Below are 23,500 nucleotides of genomic sequence, written 5' to 3'. Positions count from 1 at the left end.
CTGCCTTTCCCCAACTCCAGGAGAGAAAAGTACAAAGTCCAGGATTTAGATTTAAAACCAGTCCTCAGCAGGCTCCCTTACCCCTACCCCAAGGCCAGTATCTGCAGACTGAGCCCCTAGAAGTATATTAGCCAGGTTGCAAAGGGACTGCCATGTTCCTTCAACTAGAGCAGAGAGGAAATCAGTGCTCCTTTCTCTGGGGAGCAGGTCATATGAAGTACTATATGGCTTCGACTTAGAGCTTGGTGCAGGACCTGTTCTGATGAACTCTAGCAGCAGGTGAAAGCTGTAGGTCCCTAGCCCAGGTCATAGCTCCCAGACAGATCTTCTGTGTCCGCTCTGGCTCCAGGCAGAGATATGTATGCTGGTGGGATAGGTACTTAGGGCCTGTGTCATCACTAGTCCCAGAGTGGTCCTAGGGCAACCCCCTCCCTAAGAATGTGCAGATCGTTGATCAGGTTAGACTGTGGTATGAACCAGCTTGATGTTGCCCTTGGAGGTCAATGTCTTCACCCATTTTACTCCTACTCTGATGTGGAGCAAGACTCCATTCTCTAGGGCTAGAATGGGGTAGTAACAATTTTGGAATTCAGTGTCAGGCTGGTGAAATCTAACACCGAGCAGGTCCTAGTACCCCTCATTTCAGGATAGAGCTCATGGGTGGAACATCTGGAACAGCCTTGGGGTCAGGCATCAGTCTCTGGACTTCTATCCAGACCAGCATCACTTGTGGCTGTAAGGGATCTTTAGCCATCAGCTCACTTCAGCATAAACAGCTGCCCACAGTGTTGTGGGCCTTGGTCCTATCCCAGGTTGTGTTCAGCATGGTCTCAGCAGGTTATAAGCTCATGGTGTGGCACAGCACTGCAGCATCGGTGGTGGCAGGTATGGTATATGAGCCAGAATCTAGTTCATCTGCAGTGATTCTACCCAGACCCTTACAGTGTCTGAGAATAGGCTGGTGGCTCTGAATGAGGAATCTGGATGCACCCTGGCTCCAGAAAGAGGCTTATGGGGAAGGGTTGTTCACTCCAGGTACTTCTCTAGTTCATGCTGAACATGCAAACTACAGATTTGGGATAAATCTGAACTTCCATCTTCCGGTGATCTACCAACAACAACACATCGATGGTGACCTCATAAAAAATCCTGAACTTTGGTCACCGTCTATTGCTGAAATAATGGGAGTGTCTGCAGGCTCAGAGGGGATTGGGGAAAAGCAGCTACTTAGAATTTCTGGAAAGATTGACACAAACAAAGTCAGGATCTAAATTCTAGAATAAATACATGAACCTTTAGTGTCCAGAGGCTGCCACAGAGCAGCAAGCATCAAGAATTTTAGGAAGCCACAACTCTACCTAACAGTCAAGGTAAGATTCTAGAAACCAACCATACAGAAACTAGCATAAGGGACTCTCCGGATTGAAAATGTAAAGCAGCCACTTTAAGGACACGAAATAAGCTTAAAGAGAACAGAGAGAAATGATATTCTAAAAAGAGAAAATTAACAGATATGGAAGCAATGAATTCTAAAACAAGTAATTTTTGAGTTTAAAAAAAAAAGAATTTTTAAATGCAACAAAAGGCATCAACGTCAGAACAGGGCAGAGGAGGAAAGTATTAGTGACCCTAAGAGAGCAAAGAAGAGAGAAGAAAATGTATGGGGCCTTTGGGACAGCATTACAAGAGTATTTAATTGTTGGGGTTCAAGAGCAACGGCAAAGGTTTAGAAAGCTTATTCAAAGAGACAGTGGCATAAAATTTCCCAAACCTGAAGAAGATATCCAGTATGAGAAGATCAGAGGGCACCTGTTGGGGCCATTGAGATGACTCAGTAGGTCGGGGCACTTGCTGCTAAGACTGACAACCTGAGTTCAGTCCCCCAGGCCCCACATGGTAGAAGAAAAGGATGGACTCAAGCAAGCTCACCCTCTACTCGAGTCTTGTTCCCAGACAAGTAGAGCTTGGGAGAATACATCCCTCAGATTTGACCAGACTTGTCTAACCAGAAATTCCAAGGGGAGTTCTTCAAATTAAAAGAAAGACATGTTAACGAGCAAAAAGAAAACAACAGAAGATTGTGCTGGCTAGTTTTATGTCAACTTGACACATGCTAGAGTCATCGGAGAGGAGGGAGTCTCAATTGAGAAAATGCTTCCATTAGATCGGGCTATAGACAATATATAGCTCACTCCATTAGTGATTGATGCGGGAGAACCCAGCCCATTGTAGGTAGTGTCAACCCTGGACTGGTGGTCCTGGGTTCTATAAGAAAGTAGGCTGAGTAAGCCATGAGGAGCAAGCCAGTAAATAGCATCCTTCCATGGCCTCTTCATCAGCTCCTGCCTCCAGGTTCCTTCCCTGATTGAGTTCCCGCCCTCATTGCTTTGATGATGAACTGTTATATGGAACTGTGAGTGGAATAAACTCTTTCTCCTCAACTTGCTTTTGTTCATGGTGTTTCATCACAGCAATAGTAATCCTAACTAAGACAAAGATAAAAACAAACAAAAACCCCTCACTGGTAATTAGAACTCATTGGTTAAGCATACTTGTTACTCATTCAAAGGACTTGGGTTCAGTTCCCAGCACCCACATGGCTGCTCACAACTTCCTGTAACTCAAGTTTCAGAGGAACTAATGACCTCTTCTGGATTCTGTGGGCACCAGGCATGTACATGATATACATAATACATATATGCGTTTATGCACATAAAATAAAAATACATCTTTAACAACAACAAACAATTTAAAAAGAATAACTATACACATTGAGAAGCTCTAACACCATAAATCTGGTATATATTTACATGAAATATCTCTATATCTGGTATATCTTTAATATGAAATGTAAAAAAGCAACAATAATAATTAGATTACATTCCTATGTTAATATGTGGGAAATGTTAAAAGATGCAGAATGAGACATCAAAAATTCAAAATGTGAGATGAATGGAATGCAAATGTCTAACTTTTAAAAATTCTCTGTTTTCTTTTTGTGATTTCTTTCCTTGTCTTTATGATCATGTTATGTTGGTATCATTTCAAAACAGCTATAATCTTTTAAAGGTGATTTTGTAAGCCTCATGGTCGTCACAGGCAAAAGTCTACAATAGACAAACTCAAAACAATAAGCAAAGAATCAAAGCACAATGCTAGAGTAAATCACTTAACCACAAAGGAAATGTGTGTGCGCATGCACACATGCAAGAGAGAGAGAGAGAGAGAGAGAGAGAGAGAGAGAGAGAGAGGTGAGAACTACAATGAAAATAGAAATAAAGTTATAAAATTGCTATGGTAAGACTTTTATTTATTTGTGTGTGTGTGTGTGTGTGTGTGTGTGTGTGTGTGTGTGTGCACGTGTGCGCGCGTGCCCATAACATACACATGCAGAGGCTAGAGGAGGAGGTTGGGTATCTTCTCCTATCTCTCTCTGCCTTATTTCCTCAAGACAGGATCTCTCACTGAACCCAAAGCTCACAGCTTCATCTAGGCTGGCTGGACAGCCATCTCCAGGGGTCTCCCTACCTTTAGATCTCATCCCTGGGGTGTAGTGGGTAGCAGCCTTAGATAATTTGCACTGTAATTTGCACTGTTATGGATTCTTATATGTTGATACAAATGTAAACTTTTTATATTCCTGTTTAAGATAATTTGTATATTGATACAAATACAAAACTATATTTGTTATAATGTACATATATTTCTACTCTAATTTGAAATATTTGTATATTGATACAAATGCAAATTTATATCTGTCATACTGTATGTACATTCTACTTCTGTTTAGGATATTCTGTATATTGATATATATTTAAGATTATTGACATATTGCATATTGCGCTATACATTCCTACCTCTGTTATAAATATGTTCTGTATTGTCACAATTTTGAAGTCATCATCCTTTACCGTACATTTGCTTATAGACTGTTTACCTTGTTTAAATGAAGCCTTAGTCCTTAGGTTATTTAGGTAGATAAGACTTAATAGATTTATAGTCACCTATGCTTGTCATCTCTATAGTTGTGTTAGTTAGGTTATCCAGATTTACAGATACATAGGTCAGATGGACAGGTAATCTTCAAATACTTCATAGACCTAGAGAATATGGCATTTAAATAACTTAGAATTCTGTTGAGACACAATTGCTCCTGGCAGCACCAATTTGATCCCAAGAGAACGTTGGGCTTCCAAGACATTTCCATTTGGAAGTTGTCTTCTTGGCACAAAATGGCCTATTGGGCAAAGAACTGCTCTTGCCTCAACTGCTGACAATATGAGTGCTGTCCTTCTGGACAAGTGGGACACAAGGAAAAGTGACTTCTGAACTCTGCCAAGACAGGGTAAGATGGTCTTTCAGAATTCCTGCTTCTGAAAATGGTCCGTCAGATACTCTAGGCCTGTAGCCAATTTGAATGCACCACCAATGCTGAGAAACATTAGGTGACTGTCCAGGCTGCCAGCTGTCTCTGTCTACTCTTGCAAGATTCCCGAAAGTTGCTTGCATCCATCTTCCATTTCTCAGGTACCATTATATTCCTTCTCAGGTCTTTGATGGGATTGAAGACTAGCAGTTATACTTACAACTTAGTGTGTGTGTATATATATATATATATATATATATATATATATATATATATATATACATACAATCTTAGATAGAACATATTAAGTATCAGATTCAGGTTCTTTAGGATAGGACACTTTTTGGAATGATCTTTGTAACACTCCATTTACCTACGCTCTAGACTTCTCTGGATTTTAGTATGTGTTTCTTGCTTGATATTGTTTGCATTGATTGTAGTTCCATCTTATCTAGGTCATTATCCCTCATTACTCCTTGACAATATTTGATAACTATTCCTTTGCATATAATCTTGTATTAGGTTAGAACCTTCTTATTTAGACAAAAGGGGGAGATGTAGTGGGTAGCCATTCCAGCTTTGACCTGGAAGTTCCAACCCTCATTGAGGCTTCGGTAACTGTCACGCCTATAAGGTGGGGACTGAGAGAGGACCCTGAAGACCTGAGATCCGGATGTGCTGGCTCTCTTGGTTCCTGGACCCTGGATACTGGAGGTAGACCAAGTAGAGTTCTCCAGAGAACACCGCCAGACTGTGCTACACCTTTCCCAGACCCTGTTACCTATCCCTTCATTTGTGAGTTACCCCACAAAATAAACCTCCCTTTTAACTACATGAAGTGGCCTTAATTTCACCAATACTGGGGTGACAGGCACATGAATCCATGCCCGTTTTTATCTTGATGCTAGAGATTAGAACGCAGGTCTAATGAGTTCGTGTTTGCACAGGAAGCAGCACTCTTGCCCACGAAACCATCTTCTCAGCTCTTTACCTAGGTGTAGTTATCTTAACTGTATGAACAAAATTCTCCAGGGAAAAGACAGAGTAACTGCCACGGTCCTGCAGCAGCCTGGGTTTAGGTCCTGAGACAGGGAAGGGACGTCAACGTGAACAAATGAACTGTTCAACCACCATATGAGTTTCACACAAGTGGCTGACCCTGAATAGTTCCAGCTGTCTTTATTTATACATCGAAAACAAGCATGTTTTCCCATACCAACAAACAAGTTTTTCCCATCCTCCAACGTTAACCTCCAGCAAAAACAAATATGTCAAATATGTTTTCTCCCAACTTTCACATCAAGACATCTTTAAACCAAAAACAGCACTTATCATTTTGCTAGCTTGGCCAAATATCAAGCCAGCTACATCCTGTCTTTACAAAACTAAAAGGTGATTGACACAGGCACACATTTTCAAGAACAACAATCTCATTCAAAGCGTATTTCCAGAAATAGGGGTAATCTGCCTCTGATCCTGTCAGCACTGAATCAGCACAGCTCCCAGGGTCTGGAGTGACAGCTGGCATCCCCAGACAAGATACTGGGAAGCATCAGCTCCCAAAGAATTTTAGGGGAAGATATTTGAGAAAAAATGGAGTTTCCGGGAATGATCACATCTGTCCCATACATGATTGACAAAGTAACACTAAAAACCACTGGGAGAATCAATATTATGAAAGAAAAGAGAACGTGCAGGCTGCTTGGTCCCAGCAGTATTCTGTGCTGTCCCAAAGTTCACTGGTCCTTGCCAAATGAGACTGTCTCTGTGGAGACCTGTTGGACAAGCATTCATGTACTGGTCCAAAACTAAGCCACAAGGCTCCCAATAAGTAACTAGTGCTGGGGAGATGGTTCAGCCAGTAAAGTGTTTGCCTTTCAAGCCTGAGGGCTTGTATTGAATCCCCAGAACCCACATTAAAAAAACCTAAAGGTTTATATAGGGATGAAGATGTGGGGGTGGCCTAACTAAAACTATGTGTGAAAAAGCCTCCTGAAACTCTGCTAGTTTGTAAGGTAGTTAAAAATTTATATTTCTAAGAAAAGCAATTTAAACAGAAGTGCCCCACATGATTGAACAGTGCATTTCCCAGAAGAAATGGGCTATTGAATGAAACTCCATGTTCCTTCTCTAGGAGTTATTGGCCAGGGAGACCCAGAGGCACCCAAAACAATACAAACAACTGTCATTGCTCTTGGTTGCTTACCTTAACTAGACTGTAAGACCTATTGCTGAAAACACCATCCATGTTGGTGGTAGTGCACAGAGAAATCAGTCTTGAACTGAGCAGAAACTCTCCTTGCTAGCTAGGTTTCATAGTGAGGGAAGGTGCTATAAAGATTGCTGGGGGAAAAAAGACATCAATGGTCTCATCATGCACTAGATCATGAATGCTATAATACCTACCTGCCAGAGAAGATGTGCCCATTGATGCAAGAGTGACAAGGCTGTTTGTGGGGGTAACCAACCACCCTCTTTATTGGATCTGAGGCCTGCTCCTGCTGAGGGAATCAATGTCAGTAAACATGGTCAAAACACATGGCTAGGGCAGTGATAGGCCCTACGCTGTGGGATGTCTTTCTGTACACTGTGAATATGTGTTGCTATGATTGGTTAATAAAGAAGCTGCTCTGGCCTATGGAGAGTCAGGTTATAGCCAGGCACAAAAATCCAAAAGAGAGACAGGAAGAAGAAAGACAGAGGCAGAGGAAATGCCAGCCTGCTGTCCAAGGAGCAACATGCCAGCAGACCAGTAACACCACAGCCACATGGCAATGCATAGATTAATAAAAATGGGCTGAGTTAAGTTGTAAGAGCTAGCTAGTGAGTTAGTGAGAAGCCTGAGCCATTAGGCCATAATTTGTAAGTAACATAAGCCTCTGTGTCTTTACTTGGGTCCAAGCAGCTGTGGGACCAGGTGGGACACAGAAAAACTTCCGACTACACCTTACAAGGAGAATTTATTGATGTGGGTTTTCTAAATGGTCATGTTGTCAAACTGCCTTCTAAATATTTATATTTATACCCATAGATTTAGGCTGCTCCTAACCTTGGTCAGAAAAGCATCTTTCTGTAGTGAGTAGAGGTAAATGGAGAGATGAATGACTGTTCAAAGCACTGAGAATAAGTAACTATGAGTGGTCAGCTGTAGACAGGACATCTGGATCAAACCCTTTCCCCCATCAAGGCTCAGGGAACATTCCACAAGGAGGGCAGGGGAGGACTGCTGGGAAATGCTGTGTTCTATACACATGAGCTAATGGCCACCGTGGTTACCTACATAAGGCCTGAGCAAGATCATGTAGATTAAAAGTTCCAGAATGTAGCAGGAAGGTGCTCTGGAGGCCCTCAACAAAATACAAGCCGAATCCAACAGTACACTAAAAAGATTATCCTCCTAGAGGAAGTGGGATCTATCTGAGGGATGCAACCATGGGTCAATGAATACAAGTGAATATATAGGCTAGAACACATTTGATCATTTCAACAGATGTAGAAAAAGCATTAAAAAAAATCCAATATCCCTTTGGGATTGAAAATGCTCGGCAAATTAGGCATAGAAAAAATAGAAAAATAATTCAACATAATAAGGGACTTATATAACAGACCAGCAGTCAATGCCATATTGAAGGGGGAGAAGCTAAGTACTTTAATTTTAAGGTCAAAGAAGCCCATTTTCACCTCTTATTTTCCCCTGCCATGTGCTCCCTCTGCTCTCTTCACCAACTGCCCTAGTAAGTAGCCAGCTTTGCCCAGGGAGGGGGAAATAGTCACTCCTAGTGGGGAGGTAATCTCTTCTATCCCCCTCACAACATATGGAATGGCTCTGGCTATGGGAGCTTCTGGAGGACTTTCCCTCGGGAAGAGGCACCCCTGCTGGGCTCAAGACCCAAAGGTTCCCTTTTTCCTTCTTTCATGGTTTATGTTACCTTTTCAGATTAGGTCTCATATACAGCCAAGGTAACCTCAAATTCATAGCGATCTTCACCCTCCTCAGATTATAGGTGTGTGCCACCACACCCACTACCAGGTACTCTTTTAAATCCTCTCTGCTTCTTTCCTAAATGATCTGCATAATTGGAAAACTCAGAACCCACCATGCTCTGAAAAACCTAAGACTCTTATTAGCTTTCTAGAACAGTCTTTTATACCTACCAGCTGATCTGGTATGACTGTCAACAACTCCTGGCTACTTTCTTCGTGGCGGAGGAGCTAGACAGAATCTGGCTCGAGAGTAGAAAAGCCACCTTGGAGTCTTATGGGGGATGGGTGCCTGACACCCTATTGCTCTCTACCTTATTTTTTGAGAGAGGAGATCTCTCTGAACCTGAAACGTGCTAACTGTCTAGACTGGATGGCCAGCAAGCTCTAGGGACCCACTTGTCTCTGTGTGCCACAGTGCCCTCCTGGGAGACACTTTTACATGGATGCTGGGGATTTGAACCCAGGTCCTCATACTTGCATGCAAATACTTTACCAACTGAGTCACAGATTCCTATATTACACTTCAAAACAGAACAGGATTTTCTCAACCAAGTCACATTGTGAGGTAGTCCCACAGTCTCCCCAAAAGCATGATCCACCCGAGAGGCCTTAGGGTCCATTACATTGCCTGTATCCCATAGTTCTCTCATGTGAAACATGATTTAGGAAGGAAGCAGAGAGGATTTTAATCTCATTTTAAAAAGAGTACCTGGTAGCAGGTGTGTGGCGGCACACACCTGTAATCTGAGGATGGTGAGGATCGCTATGAATTTGAGGTTACCTTGGCTGTATATGAGACCTAATCTGAAACAACAACCAAAAATAATGTTACTACAATTGGAAACATTATACCTTAATAAACTATACATACATCTAATAATTCTGATTTGCTTCAAACTTGTAACAATATATAACATTACCCTGTTTGTTCTACTATTTCATTGAAGACACTTCCTTCTAACACAGCAGCATTTACTTAATTAAGAGTCAAATACACACACACACATCTACTTAATCTTTTCTTCCGGATTTAAGTCCCACATAAATAAGTCACCTATAATTATTTCCATTGAAAATCTCATAAGCACATTACAAGCCCATCCCTGTCTGTTTTCAAAAGTATTTCATTCCATTTTGCCTAAGCGTGGACTGAGCCAGGCTATGATATCAAATAACCTGTTCTCAGGCCCCAGACTTCTTCTGTCCTCATGGACCTCCCTGAAGTTGAACTTCTGTCCCAAGTCTAAACATTTCTGTCTGAATCACCTCCATTTGTTTCAGGAACAAGGAGTCCTGCTCCTCTGTGTTCTGCCCCCAAGCAGAACAGAGAGAGAGAGTGTGTCACAGCGCATGGTAGGAGGCTGATTTGGGGACTTAGGCACTGGCTCTTCAAGCTGCTCCTTGGGAAATGTGTAGAATTTCTGTTGTGTTTAATAGACCAAAGTGGGTGACAAGTCCTCATTTAGGATTGAGAGGCTCACGGAGCTTTCTCACAGGGAAGCAGTGGCTTCCACAGGCTTCAGCAGATGTCAGTTCTAGGCTTGGAGGAGAAGGTGAATAGCATTGGGCAGGACCAAGGGGCTGCAGAGAAAGCAAAGGACAAAGGTCAGAAGCATGAAAAACGAAAGAAAACATGTTTCATGGAATTTAGATTTATAAGTCTGTATAATATTTATAATATTGATCTCCCAGTGTTCTAGAAATACTGACTTAATGCTCAGAACAACTTAGGGAACAGTTCACTTATTGAGGAAGACCTGTACACAGAAGGCTACCATCGGTGGGGGACTGGAAGAGTCAGGGTGGGTACCCAGGCTGCCGTTATCTAGAGTCCAACCTGCGCTTGTTCCACAGGGAATTTGGTGAGGTTGAATCCAGTACTCCGGGCACACCTGGGGAGGGCGGATGAAAAGATAAACTGGAAAAGGAGCAGAGGTCATTAGGAAGGTAAGCTGGAGACAACAGTCGTTTTCCTGAGACCTCAGAAACGTCTATACAGTTCAGCAGCAGAGACGTGAGCAAGTTGGCACATTAGAGAGAGCACTGACTACATTCCCACTCCTTCCTCCACCCCTCCACTACCCAGCTCAGTCATTCTTTCTCAGCATGGTCCTTGAAGAGATCGGTCCTGCAGCGGAGGCAACAGGAATGTGTGATTTCTATACAGAAGCCAGGTGCTCTCATAAGCCCTCTTAAGCTGGCTTTCCAGGCAGATCCAAACCTAGGGTATCGGTGTCCCGGCTCCGCCCACCGCATCAGGAAACAACTCCATCGTGAATTGTCTTTTAATCCTGTAAGCTATTTTCCATTTGATTGGGAAATGCTTTAAGCTGGGTGCTAAAGCTTCAACCACAAAACCAACCAGCTTCCCTAATACTTTCGGGGAACTGCCCCACCAAATTGAAGGCTTTGATAATCAGGCCTTTTTACCTATTGCGGTGGCTCGTATAAACTCATCACTAATTTATCGGTATTGGCACCCCTCTGTCGTTATGAGATAGTAGCCTGTCTTCACCAGAACCAACCAAAAGATGGCCGTTGCCACAGCGTTGTTTTCTTGGACCGTGTTAGAATTAAGAGTTCAAAACTGACTGGGGACTGGAGAGTCACCTCTCTTCCTTCGGAGGCGTTCACTGCTCTTTGGACCATCAACATAATCCCTAGGAAAAAAAAAAGAAGATGCAATTTACCTATAATCTGAATATCTGGAATTCATATTCATCTGTAGACTTGCGCCCTGAAAACTTTTACCTTACACTTGTTGCATGGGCTGTATGTTTTCTTATGTCACCTTTCTTAGAATTTATACTCAGAAGCTGCAAGGTTCATCTTCTCTTTCCTAGCCTTCTGCCCTGTGGCCAGCAGACTCAGCCGGCTTCCTTGGTACTCCCCTCCCCTTGAGTGGCTGATTTCCTTCCAGTGGTCTGTCAGCTGTCACCACTGTGACAAATACCCAGGATAAAACAGCTTTGAAGGGGGAGGATTTATTCTGACTCAAAACTTCAGAAACTGCAGTCCCTGGTCACCTGGTCCTGCTGTTTTGGAGCTGGAGTGGCACAGTACCTCATGATAAGAGCATGTGGCTGCCTCTTAGCCTGTGGCAGCCAGGAAACAAGAGACAAGGGGCGGGGAGGAAGAAGGGAGGGAGAGGGGATGGAGGGAAGGAGAGAGACAGGTTGGGAGAGACACAGAAAGAAGCCAGAGTCCCACTTTCCCCCAAGGGCCCTTTATCTTAAATGGTCTACCACCCCCCAGAAGCACCATCAGCTGAAAGACAAGCCTTTAAAGTTGGCCTTTGGAGGGCATTCGGTGTCCAAACCATAACAGAGAGGACAGAGACACAGGATGTAAGTGTGGTGGTTGTGTTACATACAATTACATCTCTCTTCCTAGGAGACTCTTTTACTGACTTCGGTGGCCATATTTTGGTAAGGCCTTGTTTACAAGAAGAATGAATGCTTCTGTGGCAAATGCTCCCCAGGTCAGTGTTGTCTACATTTCTTTGAAAATTGTTTTTAAACGATTGAAATGATTCAAGACGCTAATGCTCTACCTCTGGCGATATTATTGAAAGTGTTTATTTTCCATGATTTATTGTGGGAGCCCGTTCTCGGGTTCCTCGTGGCTTTACCCAGCAGGTCCGCATAAAGGATGATTAGGACCACGGGCCTGAGTGCAGGCTCCACCCCTTGGCGTCTCTATAAAAACCCTGGGGCAGAGACAGTTGGGTGCTGTGGGATGGTCTGTATGTCAAATGTGTTGCTGATTGGTCAATAAATAAATCACTGATTGGCCAGTGGCTAGGCAGGAAGTATAGGCGGGACAAGGAGGAGAATAAAGCTGGGAAGTGGAAGGCTGAGACAGAGAGACACTGCCAGCCACCATGATGACAAGCCGCATGTGAAGATGCCGGTAAGCCACGAGCCATGTGGCAAGGTATAGATTAATGGAAATGGATTAATTTAAGCTGTAAGAACAGTTAGCAAGAAGCCTGCCACGGCCATACAGTTTGTAAGCAATATAAGTCTCTGTGTTTACTTGGTCGGGTCTGACGTCTGTGGGACTGGCAGGTGATAGAGATTTGTCCTGACTGTGGGCCAGGCAGGAAAACATTAGCTACAGTTGGGGCCGTTGGAAAAGGTTCCAGGCCCTCTCGAGGCTGTCCTTTATTTTCTATCAGTTTATCTCCGCAATAAATCCTTCTATCTAATATTTCCTGCTGCTCACACTCAAGAAAACTCTGGGGAACTGTGGGGGTGGTTGGGTTGGGTAAACGCCCCACAATTTATGTTCTTTTTTTTTTTTTCTCTGTTAAGGAAGAGAAGGTGACCTCTAGCTGTCACCCATCAAGAAACTGAGGTCTCTGTCTAGCAAGGTAGCAGAAATTGAATTCTATCAACATCACAAGCTTGGATCCTCATTCAATTGGGCCTTGAGATGGGATCATGACCCTCACTGCACATTGAGTACAGCTTTCAGATGGGAACTGATCTGAGTCTCAGGGAGGCTGAGCCCAGACCCCTGGCCCATTAGAAACCATGATACAGGAGGCATGTGCTGTATTAGGCTGATACACTTGTAATAGTGATACACAGCAGTGATAGCACATTTCCATTTGGTTTCTAGTTGTCTTGTCCAGCTAGTCACAGCAGTGCCCTCAACGTCTCCGTCCTTGTCAAATTCCTAAGGTCTTATCAGGGCATACCACACCCTCACACTCCAGAAGTTCATGTCCCCAAGACATTAGCCTCAACACCTAACTGCTGCTGGCAGGAATTCTGAAAGGTGGTAGTGGAGCCATGATCTTGCATCTACACTGTCCCTCCTGAGGAAGCCCTCCAAATAGCACTGGGTTTCAGGTCACTTAGGCCATGTCCCTTACTGGTGAGATCTTTGGTGCCTGGTCTCCAGGTCACTACTCTGGGGATGAAGGCTTCATAAAAATTGTGTTCTGGAATGGAAAATAATGCCAATTCTCTCTCTATAGGAGAAAATTTTAAGTTGGCTTTCTTTTCTTAAAACTAGTTATGCATGAACACATTCTCATAGTTAAAAAGGGAAATCTTAGCTTATCTCTGAAATCTCCTTTAAGTCCTACTCTGGAAACTGGGTCATTTTTAGCTTTGCCTGAAGTAAGCCTCCTAGTCAGCTTGGTCTTGTCCCTCTGAGCTCTTAGGTGTTCACTTACATAAATGTGTCTGTAGGAAAATGCATGCTTTTAAACCATAAAAGATGACGTCTTGTGCTTCCTTATTTGTAAACTAATTTTGGAACTCAACAAGTATCTTGGAGATCCTTCCATGTTGGTTCCTACAGTTTATTGTGTGTGCACTCAAGCTGCACATGCATGTGTGTCCACATGTGCACGTGTGTTCACAGACATGTGGAAGCTGAGCAACCTCAGGATGCCATCCACCTTTTTTTTTTTTTTTCTTCCTTTGGATAGAGTTTCTTTCTGGCCAGGAACTCATTATTTGGCTAGACTTTGGGCAGCCCCCCTAACACTGGCACTGCCAGTGTGTGCCACCACACCCACCTTTCACCCTCATTCCTGTATGCCAAGGCATACTCCCTAGCACCGCTGGGCATTTATATGGCATCTACTTGCTCCTATATGATACAATATACACATTTTTAGTGAGCTCAGATAGGAAGAATGATTGGGCCACCAGATAGGATTTGACTTTTAAGACTGATTATTTCCTCAGGTACCTGTATCCATCTTCAGGTTCACCAGCAGTGTCCATCGCCTAGCATGAAGTCTGGGGCTCTCTAATTTTTAGTTAGTAACCAACTGTTCCAATTCTCTTGACAGGCCCACAATTTGAAATGCCACCTTTATCACATTAAACTCTCTCCCCTGCCCAACCTGGGTCATTTATAAGGTCCAGTTCTGTTGAGTCTATCAGCACCACATAGTTTACTTGGTTATCTTCGCAGCTTCTTAAGAGCTCCACTGTTGGGAGCCATGCAGCCCAGTTTTGGACCAGTATATGAGTGCTCGTCTAACGGGTCTCCAGATGAGGCAGAAGCCCATGGGGACAGTCTCACTCCTCAAGGACTGGTTTGGGACAGTGCAGAATACTGCTGGGACCACACAGCCTGCATGCTCTCTTCTCTCTGGTAATATTGATGATTCTCTTGGTGGCTTTTAATGTCATTGTGTCAATCATGTATGGGACAGATGTGATTCCTGGAAACCCCATTTTGTCTCAAATAATTTCCCCCTAAAACTCTTTGGGAGCTGATACTTCTCGGGTTTCTTGTCTGGGGATGCTAGCTGTCACTCGAGATCCTGTTCTGATTCAGTGCTGACAGGACCAGAGGCAGATCACCCCTATTTCTGTAAAGATGCTTTGAACGAGATTGTTGTTCTTGAAAATGTGTGCCTATGTTTATCACCTTTTAGTTTTGTAAAGACATGATGTAGCTGGCTTGATATTTGGCCAAGCTAGCAAAATGATAAGTGCTGTTTTTGGTTTAAAGATGTCTTGATGTGAAAGTTGGGAGAAAACATATTTGACATATTTGTTTTTGCTGGAGGTTAATGATGGGAAAAACTTGTTTATTAGTATGGAAAAAACATGCTTGTTTTCGATGTATAAAGACAGCTGGAACTATTCAGGGTCAGCCACTTGTGCGAAACTCATCTCGTGATCAGATTATTCATTTTTTTCGTGCTGAAGCCCTTTCCCTGTCTCAGGACCTGAACCTAGGCTGCAGCTGGACCACTGCTCTCCACGTCTATTTAAAGTAGCTGTTACCTGACACTGGGCAATGCCTCTACTTCCAATACCCACTCAGGCTTGGGGTAACTCCCAGCCCTTGAACTCAGCTGAGAAGGGAATGTCAACAGTTATGCATGGATTCATATCGCCTTCATCCTCAACATCTCCTCACTCTCCTCCTTTGGTCTTTACCCCTAATAAGAAATCCATCTAGACACCAGTTAACGTAACTGCTGTTTATTAGAAAGAGCAGAAAAGAAGACCGAATGCAGGCCCCTTGGGACAGGATGGGACAAAGGGGGCAGTGCCAGGTTTCTCGCTCAGCAGATGCACTTATTGCCCCACTTGGCCATCTTGTTATTGATTGGCATCTTGAAGAATCGGTCACACTGCAGGAATGCAGCAATTTTCTCCAAAGCCTGAAGGAAAAGCACACCAGGCCTTATTAGGACTCTAGCCCCGCCCAGCAGACCCACAACAAACAGTGTCATTCACTTGTCCCCGCCTTCACCCATTTCTTCAGTTGTTGCTTTCAGGGTGTACAAGCCAGGCTCTTCCCAAGACTTAGAAGCCTGGAGGTGTCTAACCACTGATCCTTTTAGGCAGAAGTTGGTGTTGGGCACGTACAGTGGGGCCCGCAGGGTACAGGGAGTCTGTGCTTATTTCTATGAGAAAGGGATACGGATGGAACATCACCTCAAAACGGCACATGAAAGCCTTCAGATTTGGGAACTCATCCAGGCACTTGGGCTCAAACATACGATTCTGGTCTAAGACATCATAGGTGAGGAAGTCCACAAAGGTAAGCTAGAATAAGGACAGTGAAATGTCAGGCCTGGAGGCGTTCAGCAGTAAGGACCTGCAGGGACAGACAGGCTCCTCTCCCTGTGCCTTCTTACCTTTTCCCCTGCAAACCATGAGAATTTCCCCAGGAACAATGAGAATTGTCTCAGCTGTGAAGGTAGCTGTTCCAAGTACTGAGGCTTCAGGCTTTCCTTGGAGGGGAAAAGAACACTAGCTGTTGTTGGATCCACAAGATGGTTCAACAGGGGTGACCAGAGTTTGATTCCCAGGTCCCACATTAATGCTGTCTTTGGATCTCTGCACACATTGTTCTGTCTCTGTCTCTCTCTCTCTGTCTCTCTCTCTCTCTCTCTCTCTCTCTCTCTGTCTGTCTCTCTCTCTCTCTCTCTCTCTCACACACACACACACACACACACACACAGAATAGCTGACAGCTGTAGTCAGGGCCTGGACGAGTGATGGACACAGCAGACCCTTCTCTGGCCAGCTTCTTACTGCCTTCTCTTGGGAGGAGGCAGGATGGCGAGCTGGGCTTTGGAAAGGAGGAGAAGCTAACACCAGATTGACATGACAAAACAAACCATACAATCTGTTTCCAATCCTTACGGATTGGGTTGATGGAAAGATGGCAACCATGGAAGGGGGCAGAACAATTCTTAATCCAACACAGCTGAGTCCAGATAAGGACACTTACATGCTCGGAATTGTAGCAGAGTCGAACCAGCTGCATGCGGAAGTCCATTATCTGGTTCTCCATGATGTCCACTCGTATCTTTTCTTCTTCAGTGTCGCCACCTGTAGGTCAAAGGGCAACAGATCAACCTCGGGATTACCCACCTCCTGTGAGAGGAGCAAACTGCCCGCCTCTCACATCAGCGTTAACCACTCACACATGTTGTGCTTGCGCGCGATGTATCGCAAGATGGCATTACTCTGGGTGATCTTATTCTTCCCATCCATAAGGTAGGGCAGCTAGAAGGGAAAAAGTGAAATAGTGAGCCCAGCTTGGTCTTGCCTCCTCTACTCTTCTGGAAAAGAGACTTGCAAGGCAGTAAAGATGAGATAATAGAAGCTAGGCGGAAGAACAAAACAAATAGAAATTAGCACTCGGTCCCCACCTGATTCTCAGTGTGAATGTGTACATGTGTGGCATGTCGACTTTCTCAGAATACTTTCAAAAAACAAACTGTAAATATTTTATATTTTAAAGTAAAACTGTAAGAGTAGTGTGTTCATGGATACGTTAAAGAGCATTTAATAACCATGGCACTTAAGATACTGGAACACATTCAGAAGAATATGACAATACCTGATTTCTGTCAGTGACAAAGTCACAGACCTGGCTAGTAACTAATGTCTCTTATAGCCTGTCTTTGAGAGGAAAATGTCTGGTAGTCGTTAGTGGGAATTATGTTGTTGCTCACTCCTGTTCAATGGCCCTTGAATTCTATCCACTCTCTCCACGTGAAGAGCCTCTCTATTCTAGATTCTCCCAAACCAGAGATGAAGTAAAAGATGGGTAACTAGAAGGCCTTCCCTTCTGCCCACTCCTCCAAAGCTACCTACATTAGGAAAATCCAGATCTAGCTTGAATTTCACATCCAGCCATTGGCTTTTATCATAATCAGGAGCTGTAAGAGAAAAGGGGGACCCAACCTCCTTACCAATCTAGTCGAGAAATGACTTAGTCCTGATACCTCAAGTTCCCAATCCCCAAAACCCAACCCTTGGGCTTTTGCAGTCTACGTATTAAGATGGGCTTGGACAGCAAGAGGGAACCCCATGGATGAGCTTCTCTTGGCACAGTTCCCAGCTGACTGGAGTAGGAGACCCATACGACCTCGGTGTAGTGTTCCTCCCTGGGTGAAAGACTGGGCCACCTTGGACCAGTGCAGAGGGCCACCGACACCCACAGACGTTACCTTCCCCACACGTGTACCGTTTCTCCTCATAGCTGGTATCAGTATACTCCAGGAGCATGCGGATGGCATGAGCCAGCTAAAGGTAGGGGATAGAGAAGGACCCCGGTCAGCACGCCTGCGCAGTTCCCAATGGCTTCCAACTCCCGCCCGTCAACGTCCCCAGCCCAACGCTGCCAAGCCCCTGCATCCTGTCGGGAGGCGGAGGGTTGAAATAGTCGTTAAGCAGCCCCTTCGCTCTGATCCGGAAACCTCCTGTCCCCTTCTCTCCCCACGGGCCTGGGGACCCCATAGGCTGGTCGGAGGTAGGCCTCCGAGGGCAGCTTAGCTGACGCTGGTCACAGCGGGGAGGCCACCTCTGCACCGGACACAGCCTCTCCGGTCCCTCGCTCGGCTGCCTGCATCTCTCTGTCCCAGCGGCTGGGCTGGCGAGGGGCCACTCACCCCGCGGATATCCCAGTAGCCCAGAACCATAGACGACTTAGACGACATGTTGGAGATCTGAGCCCCTGCTGGGATATGCGAAGGCTTGTGGGCGCCCCTTTATACTGGACGCTATGGGCGGGGCCAATGCGATCGGACTGGCTCCTCCTTCCTCGCTCGGTGCTCCACCCGCCCTCCGCGTGGTCACTGGGCACGCGTACGCACGCACGCGCGTGGCTGCGGCCCCTGAATGCTTGGTGCGCACTTCGGCTGCTGCTAATGTATCCACACCCCGGCAGTGGAGACCTGGACCTTAGTTACCTGGGGAGCGTGAGGGTCATGCCGCATAATGAGCTGGCGTTGGTCAGCCAGAGTCGGAATTCTGACCACAAGCGAACAGCTGTCTTTGCCTTCCTTGGAGGGACAAGTGAAGGGCTGTCAAGGAACGCAAGATAACAACAAGAACCAATAAATCGCTTAGACACATAAAACTGTGAGGTAGGAAGTGATTCAGGTATAAGGCAATACCTAAAGTACTTTGGGGGTAGAAATATCCTCCACCCAAGATACAAAGTGGCGCTGAGAAGTCTTTGAGGGAGGCCGTGAACACTGAACAGGGCCACTGCGGAAAAGGATAGGTTATGCACATCGGAAATTCCTCAAAGGACAGTTCAGGCAGGAGAAGGGCAGAACAAACGCTGAAAGGTGGGAAATAGATGTGCAAGACACATGGCAGGTGCTGCTGAGTTCCGCTGGTTTGTGAGGTTGTGGTAGGAGACATCGAATGTTGAATGTTTGGCAGCAGGTTGCAAAGGTTGCAAAGAAAATTTGAGTTTTTTCTCGGCTCTGTGGGGAGTGTATAAAATCTAGGTCGTGATGTCCACTAGAAGTATAACACATGACACAATGCGATTTTTAAATGTTTTACTCTAGTAAAAAAAGGGGGGCGGGGGTGTCTTCTAATCCTGTAGGTTTTCTCTAGTTTTCAGCTCTGAGATGAGCCAAGGCCGATGGGTTAGTGTCTCCTTCCATTCTAAGACGTTAACTTTTCTCTGACGGTTCCCCCACCCCCACCCCGCCCGCTTTTTTTGAGGAAAAGGTTTTGCTTTTGTAGTTTGTGTTCCCAGCTATAAGAGATAATTTCATGAGGCCAGGAAGTTGAGTGAATGATAGAGGACGTCTGGAAATAAGGTACTCAGCTCTGGATGATGTTGCGGTCTTAGATAAATTCAGCCAAAAGAGATTTCCTGGACCATCTTGTAACACGAATCTTAAAAGGTCTTATTAATAAAAACAAACCTGGATGGGCTGGAGAGATGGCTCAGTGGATAAGAGCACTGGCTGTTCTTCCAGAGGTCCTGAGTTCAATTCCCAGCAACCACATGGTGGCTCCCAACCATCTGTAATGAGATCTGGCGCCCTCTTCTCGCATGCACGCAGAACACTGTATACATAATAAATAAATCTTAAAAACAAAAAAAAACAAAAACAAACCCGGAGCCAGGTATTGGGGTGAACGCTGAAAGATCAGTGAGACAGATCAAGCCACAGCCAACCTCACCTCGCCAACTCCTCAGCTGATCTGGTTTCCTCAGACTGAAAGCCTCTGAGTCCTCATCCGAAGGGATTCTCAGCTGAACTGCTGCTAAAAACCTAAAAGCTTAAAAAGACCTCTAGTTCCTGGTCCTCACACCTTATACACCTTTCTGCTTCCTGTCATCATTTCCTGGGATTAAAGGCGTGTGTCTTTTCCAAGCAAGACATGAGATCTCAAGACCTGTGATTAAAGGTGTGTCCACCATTTTCTGCCCTCTATGTCTACCTAGTGGCTGTTCTGTTCTCTGAACCCAGATAAGTTTATTAAGTTTTTTTTTTTTTTTTTTTTTTGGTTTTTCGAGACAGGGTTTCTCTGTGTAGCTTTGCGCCTCTCCTGGAACTCACTTGGTAGCCCAGGCTGGCCTCGAACTCACAGAGATCCGCCTGGCTCTGCCTCCCGAGTGCTGGGATTAAAGGCGTGCGCCACCACCGCCCGGCAGTTTATTAAGTTTATTGGGGAGCACACTATATCAGGGGACACAATATAGCAACCACATTTCCCCCTTTTTTGTTTAAAATAAAAAGTTATAACTAATAAGAAAAAGTATATACAATAAGTATATACAATGTATACAGTCAAGAATTACATTAACAATGTCTAGTCCATTAACATTTGACAGATTCAGACAAAAAACTCCATTATATACATTAACAATGTCCAGTCCATTAACATTTGACAAATTCAGACAAACATTTCATTATTTATCCTATTTAAAACAGGTAGTTCCTTTTTAAAAGTGGATTCAATGATCTACCTTTTTATCTTACCATATTCATATTCTCTTTTTTCTTTTTATAGTAGATTCAATAATCTACCTTTTTATAATTTTTATATTTTCCCTTTTTTCTTCTCATAGTAGATTCAATAATTTACCCTTTTATTCTATTATTTCTATATCTTTTTTTTTTCAGGTTCAATAACCTACCTCTTATCTATATCCTCTTCTTTTTTTTTTTTTTTTTAAAACAAGAACCCTGAATCTAATCTCCTTTGTTTAGCTTTTTTCCCCTGACCATTAACAATTAACAGCTTCTAACCAACCATTGTAAACAATGACAATATCCATAACTCAAAGGACCAAAAACCACCCACCCATCTCTTTGGAATGTGGGAATCGTGTTCTTAAAATTACTTCCTGTTGTCTGAGGGTGAAGGCATCTTTAGGGAATCCTGAGAAGAAAATTTTTGGGTTAATTGTCAAGTCCTGAGAGAGTCAGTTGTATCATTTGTCCAGTATCTGCATAATGGGAAAGTGCAGGGCTGTCTCAACTCCTTGTTCGAGTAGTCTGTGAATCTGGATCATCTCAGCTAGCCATCTTGAAATTGTCCTGAACAGTTTGTAGTCCAAAAGCGATCTTTCGGTGGTGTTAATCAGCTTAATGGCTTTATCATAGTCCATGTGGAATCATCATTGTGTGATCCCGCCATCTTTCTGAAGATTTCAAAGTGTCGCTGTTAGGCGTGGTCATGGTTCCCTGCAGATTTTTTTTTTTGGGGGGGGGGGTGTCTCCTCTGAGGTTTGAGCAATCACAGTCTGATAAATGTCTGCCTCTGGGAACCACGAATGTTCTTCCCTAGAAGAGAAAAATCTTCACAGCAACTTCTCCCCACCATTTGCCTCACCAAACTTCTCCAAACTGACCTTTGCCGATGCTTTCTTGTAACACGATGGTCCTGGCAATTGTTCTCTGAACAAGCAGCGGTAAACCCTTTGTCCCAGGCAGCAGCGTCTCCACTAACATGATGGGAAGCAGCTTGTAGCTCAGAGCAGAAGCCACCACCTCCATGGTCCTGCTGCCACAGCTTTTCCTCAGCAAGCCTCCCAGGCTGGCCTCGAACTCAGGATCCTCCTGCCTCTGTCTCCTTTAGCAAATCCTACCCGCATGTGCCACCACAACTGGCCACATGCAGCTCAGGCCTGAGGTGGGGCCCGCAAGGCCACAGGCAAGTAGCTTTTTCATGAATTCATATCCGACAAGTTGGACACCAGATGTAACACAAATCTTAAAAGGTCTTATTAATAAAAACAAACCCGGAGCCAGGTATTGGGGTGAACGCTGAAAGATCAGTGAGACAGAACAAGCCACAGCCAACCTCACCTCGCCAACTCCTCAGCTGATCTGGTTTCCTCAGACTGAAAGCCTCTGAGTCCTCATCTGAAGGGATCTCAGCTCAACTGCTGCTAAAAGCCTAAAAGCTTAAAAAGGCTCTAGTTTCTGGTCCCCATGCCTTATATACCTTTCTGCTTCCTGTCATCACTTCCTGGGATTAAAGGCGTGTGTCTTTTCCAAGCAAGACATGAGATCTCAAGTCCTGTGATTAAAGGTGTGTGCCACCATGCCTAGCTTCTATGTCTATCTAGTGGCTGTTCTGTTCTCTGACCCCAGATAAGTTGATTAAGTTTATTGGGGTGCACAATACGTTGGGGGACACAATATAGCAACCACACCATCTTAATAACCTACAAGGGGCTCTCGAATCCATGAGAACATCAAACCTTCTCCATGGAGCATATCGATGGAGGCTTAGCTCCTCTTCTGTGGAGATGTGATCATTTCATGGCTTTTGAGACTGAAAGACAGCAGACACCACATACAGCCCAAATGCTTCGTTTGACCAGGCCAGAGGGACAGGGGGTGGACTGACTGGCCTGAGTTCACACAGGGGACCTGAGGACCTTCATCTCCCAGTGCAGTCAGTGCTCCTGTGTTCTGCCACTAACGAGGCAGGTGGGAGGACGCTCAAGACTGACTCACCTAACAGACGCTGGCTGGCTGAAGTGCAAGTTCCCAAGGAGAGCAGGCAGCACCCCACTTCCTCGTTCACACCCCTCTGGATCACCAGCCAGTGTGAACAAAGCCCACCGTTGTCAGCAGAGGGTTCTCTGCTGCTGTGACATGCCATGCCTTCAGCTGGACTAGGAGCCTTGGAGTAGACTGGGAGTCACGTTCATGGAAGGACAGCAGTGGTGAGCATGGCCTCATTTTGGAGTTTATTTAGAGAGGAGAAAGAGAGAATGGACCACAGTCCCCGAAGGCTGATCGCAGCTCCAGGTTGCAGTGAGTTCTCTCTTTAGCTCAGTCAGTCTGACCAGTAATGGTTGTAGGGTTGATGCTGTTTCATACCCTGTATCCCGGCTCCCTCCCTTTGGTTCCCATCAGGCCCAGAATAAATGGCAAGGAGAGGGGCATATGACAGTCTTAAAGTTGCATTTTATTGGAAAGGAGTGGGACTGAAGAGATTAGGAATAAGCACGCCAAGCTTATGACAGGGGTAAAATAAATAGTAACCGGAGAGGAGTTCCAGCCCAACAAGGGTAGTATTTGCCTCAAAGTCTGGATCTGTTCATCTTCTTTGCTGTGCAATCTGTGGTTTGCCACAAACTGAAAGAGGACTTCTGAGGGCTCTAGCTGGGTACCAAATACTCCATCTTGGATATGAGAGGTGCTTGGTCTTGGAGGTGTTTGAGCTGGTATCTAATGAGTCATCTAAAGGAAGAAAATAATTCAGATGGAGCTGGTTCCAAGTGAGGGATCCCCAGAGTTCATGCCACCAATATGATTAGTGCTTCCAGATACACCTGAGTGGAGAAGCTGAGTCCCCAGAGGAATATCCCACACCTAATGTTCCCAGCTTTCCCTTTCTTAACCCAAGAAGATTTAAAACCTCTGGGTGGGAG

At 44.7% G+C, this 23,500-nt stretch overlaps 1 protein-coding gene across 1 annotated transcript; it reads right to left on the bottom strand.

The window, feature by feature from the left end:
* Positions 1-15,299: 15,299 nt before the first annotated feature.
* Gstm3 (glutathione S-transferase mu 3) lies at positions 15,300-18,378 on the bottom strand. The gene is made up of 8 exons (XM_052730307.1): positions 18,246-18,378; positions 17,805-17,880; positions 17,449-17,513; positions 16,773-16,854; positions 16,577-16,677; positions 15,978-16,073; positions 15,775-15,885; positions 15,300-15,497 (listed from the first exon to the last, which is right to left on the bottom strand). Exons 1-8 carry the CDS (start codon positions 18,291-18,293, stop codon positions 15,399-15,401), a joined length of 678 nt encoding a protein of 225 aa, XP_052586267.1. The 5' UTR covers positions 18,294-18,378; the 3' UTR covers positions 15,300-15,398.
* Positions 18,379-23,500: the final 5,122 nt, after the last annotated feature.

Source organism: Peromyscus californicus, unplaced genomic scaffold (assembly GCF_007827085.1).
Source record: "Peromyscus californicus insignis strain IS unplaced genomic scaffold, ASM782708v3 Scaffold_9__1_contigs__length_137607984, whole genome shotgun sequence".
NCBI lineage: Eukaryota > Metazoa > Chordata > Mammalia > Rodentia > Cricetidae > Peromyscus > Peromyscus californicus.
This window is presented reverse-complemented; position numbering and strand designations above follow the sequence as displayed.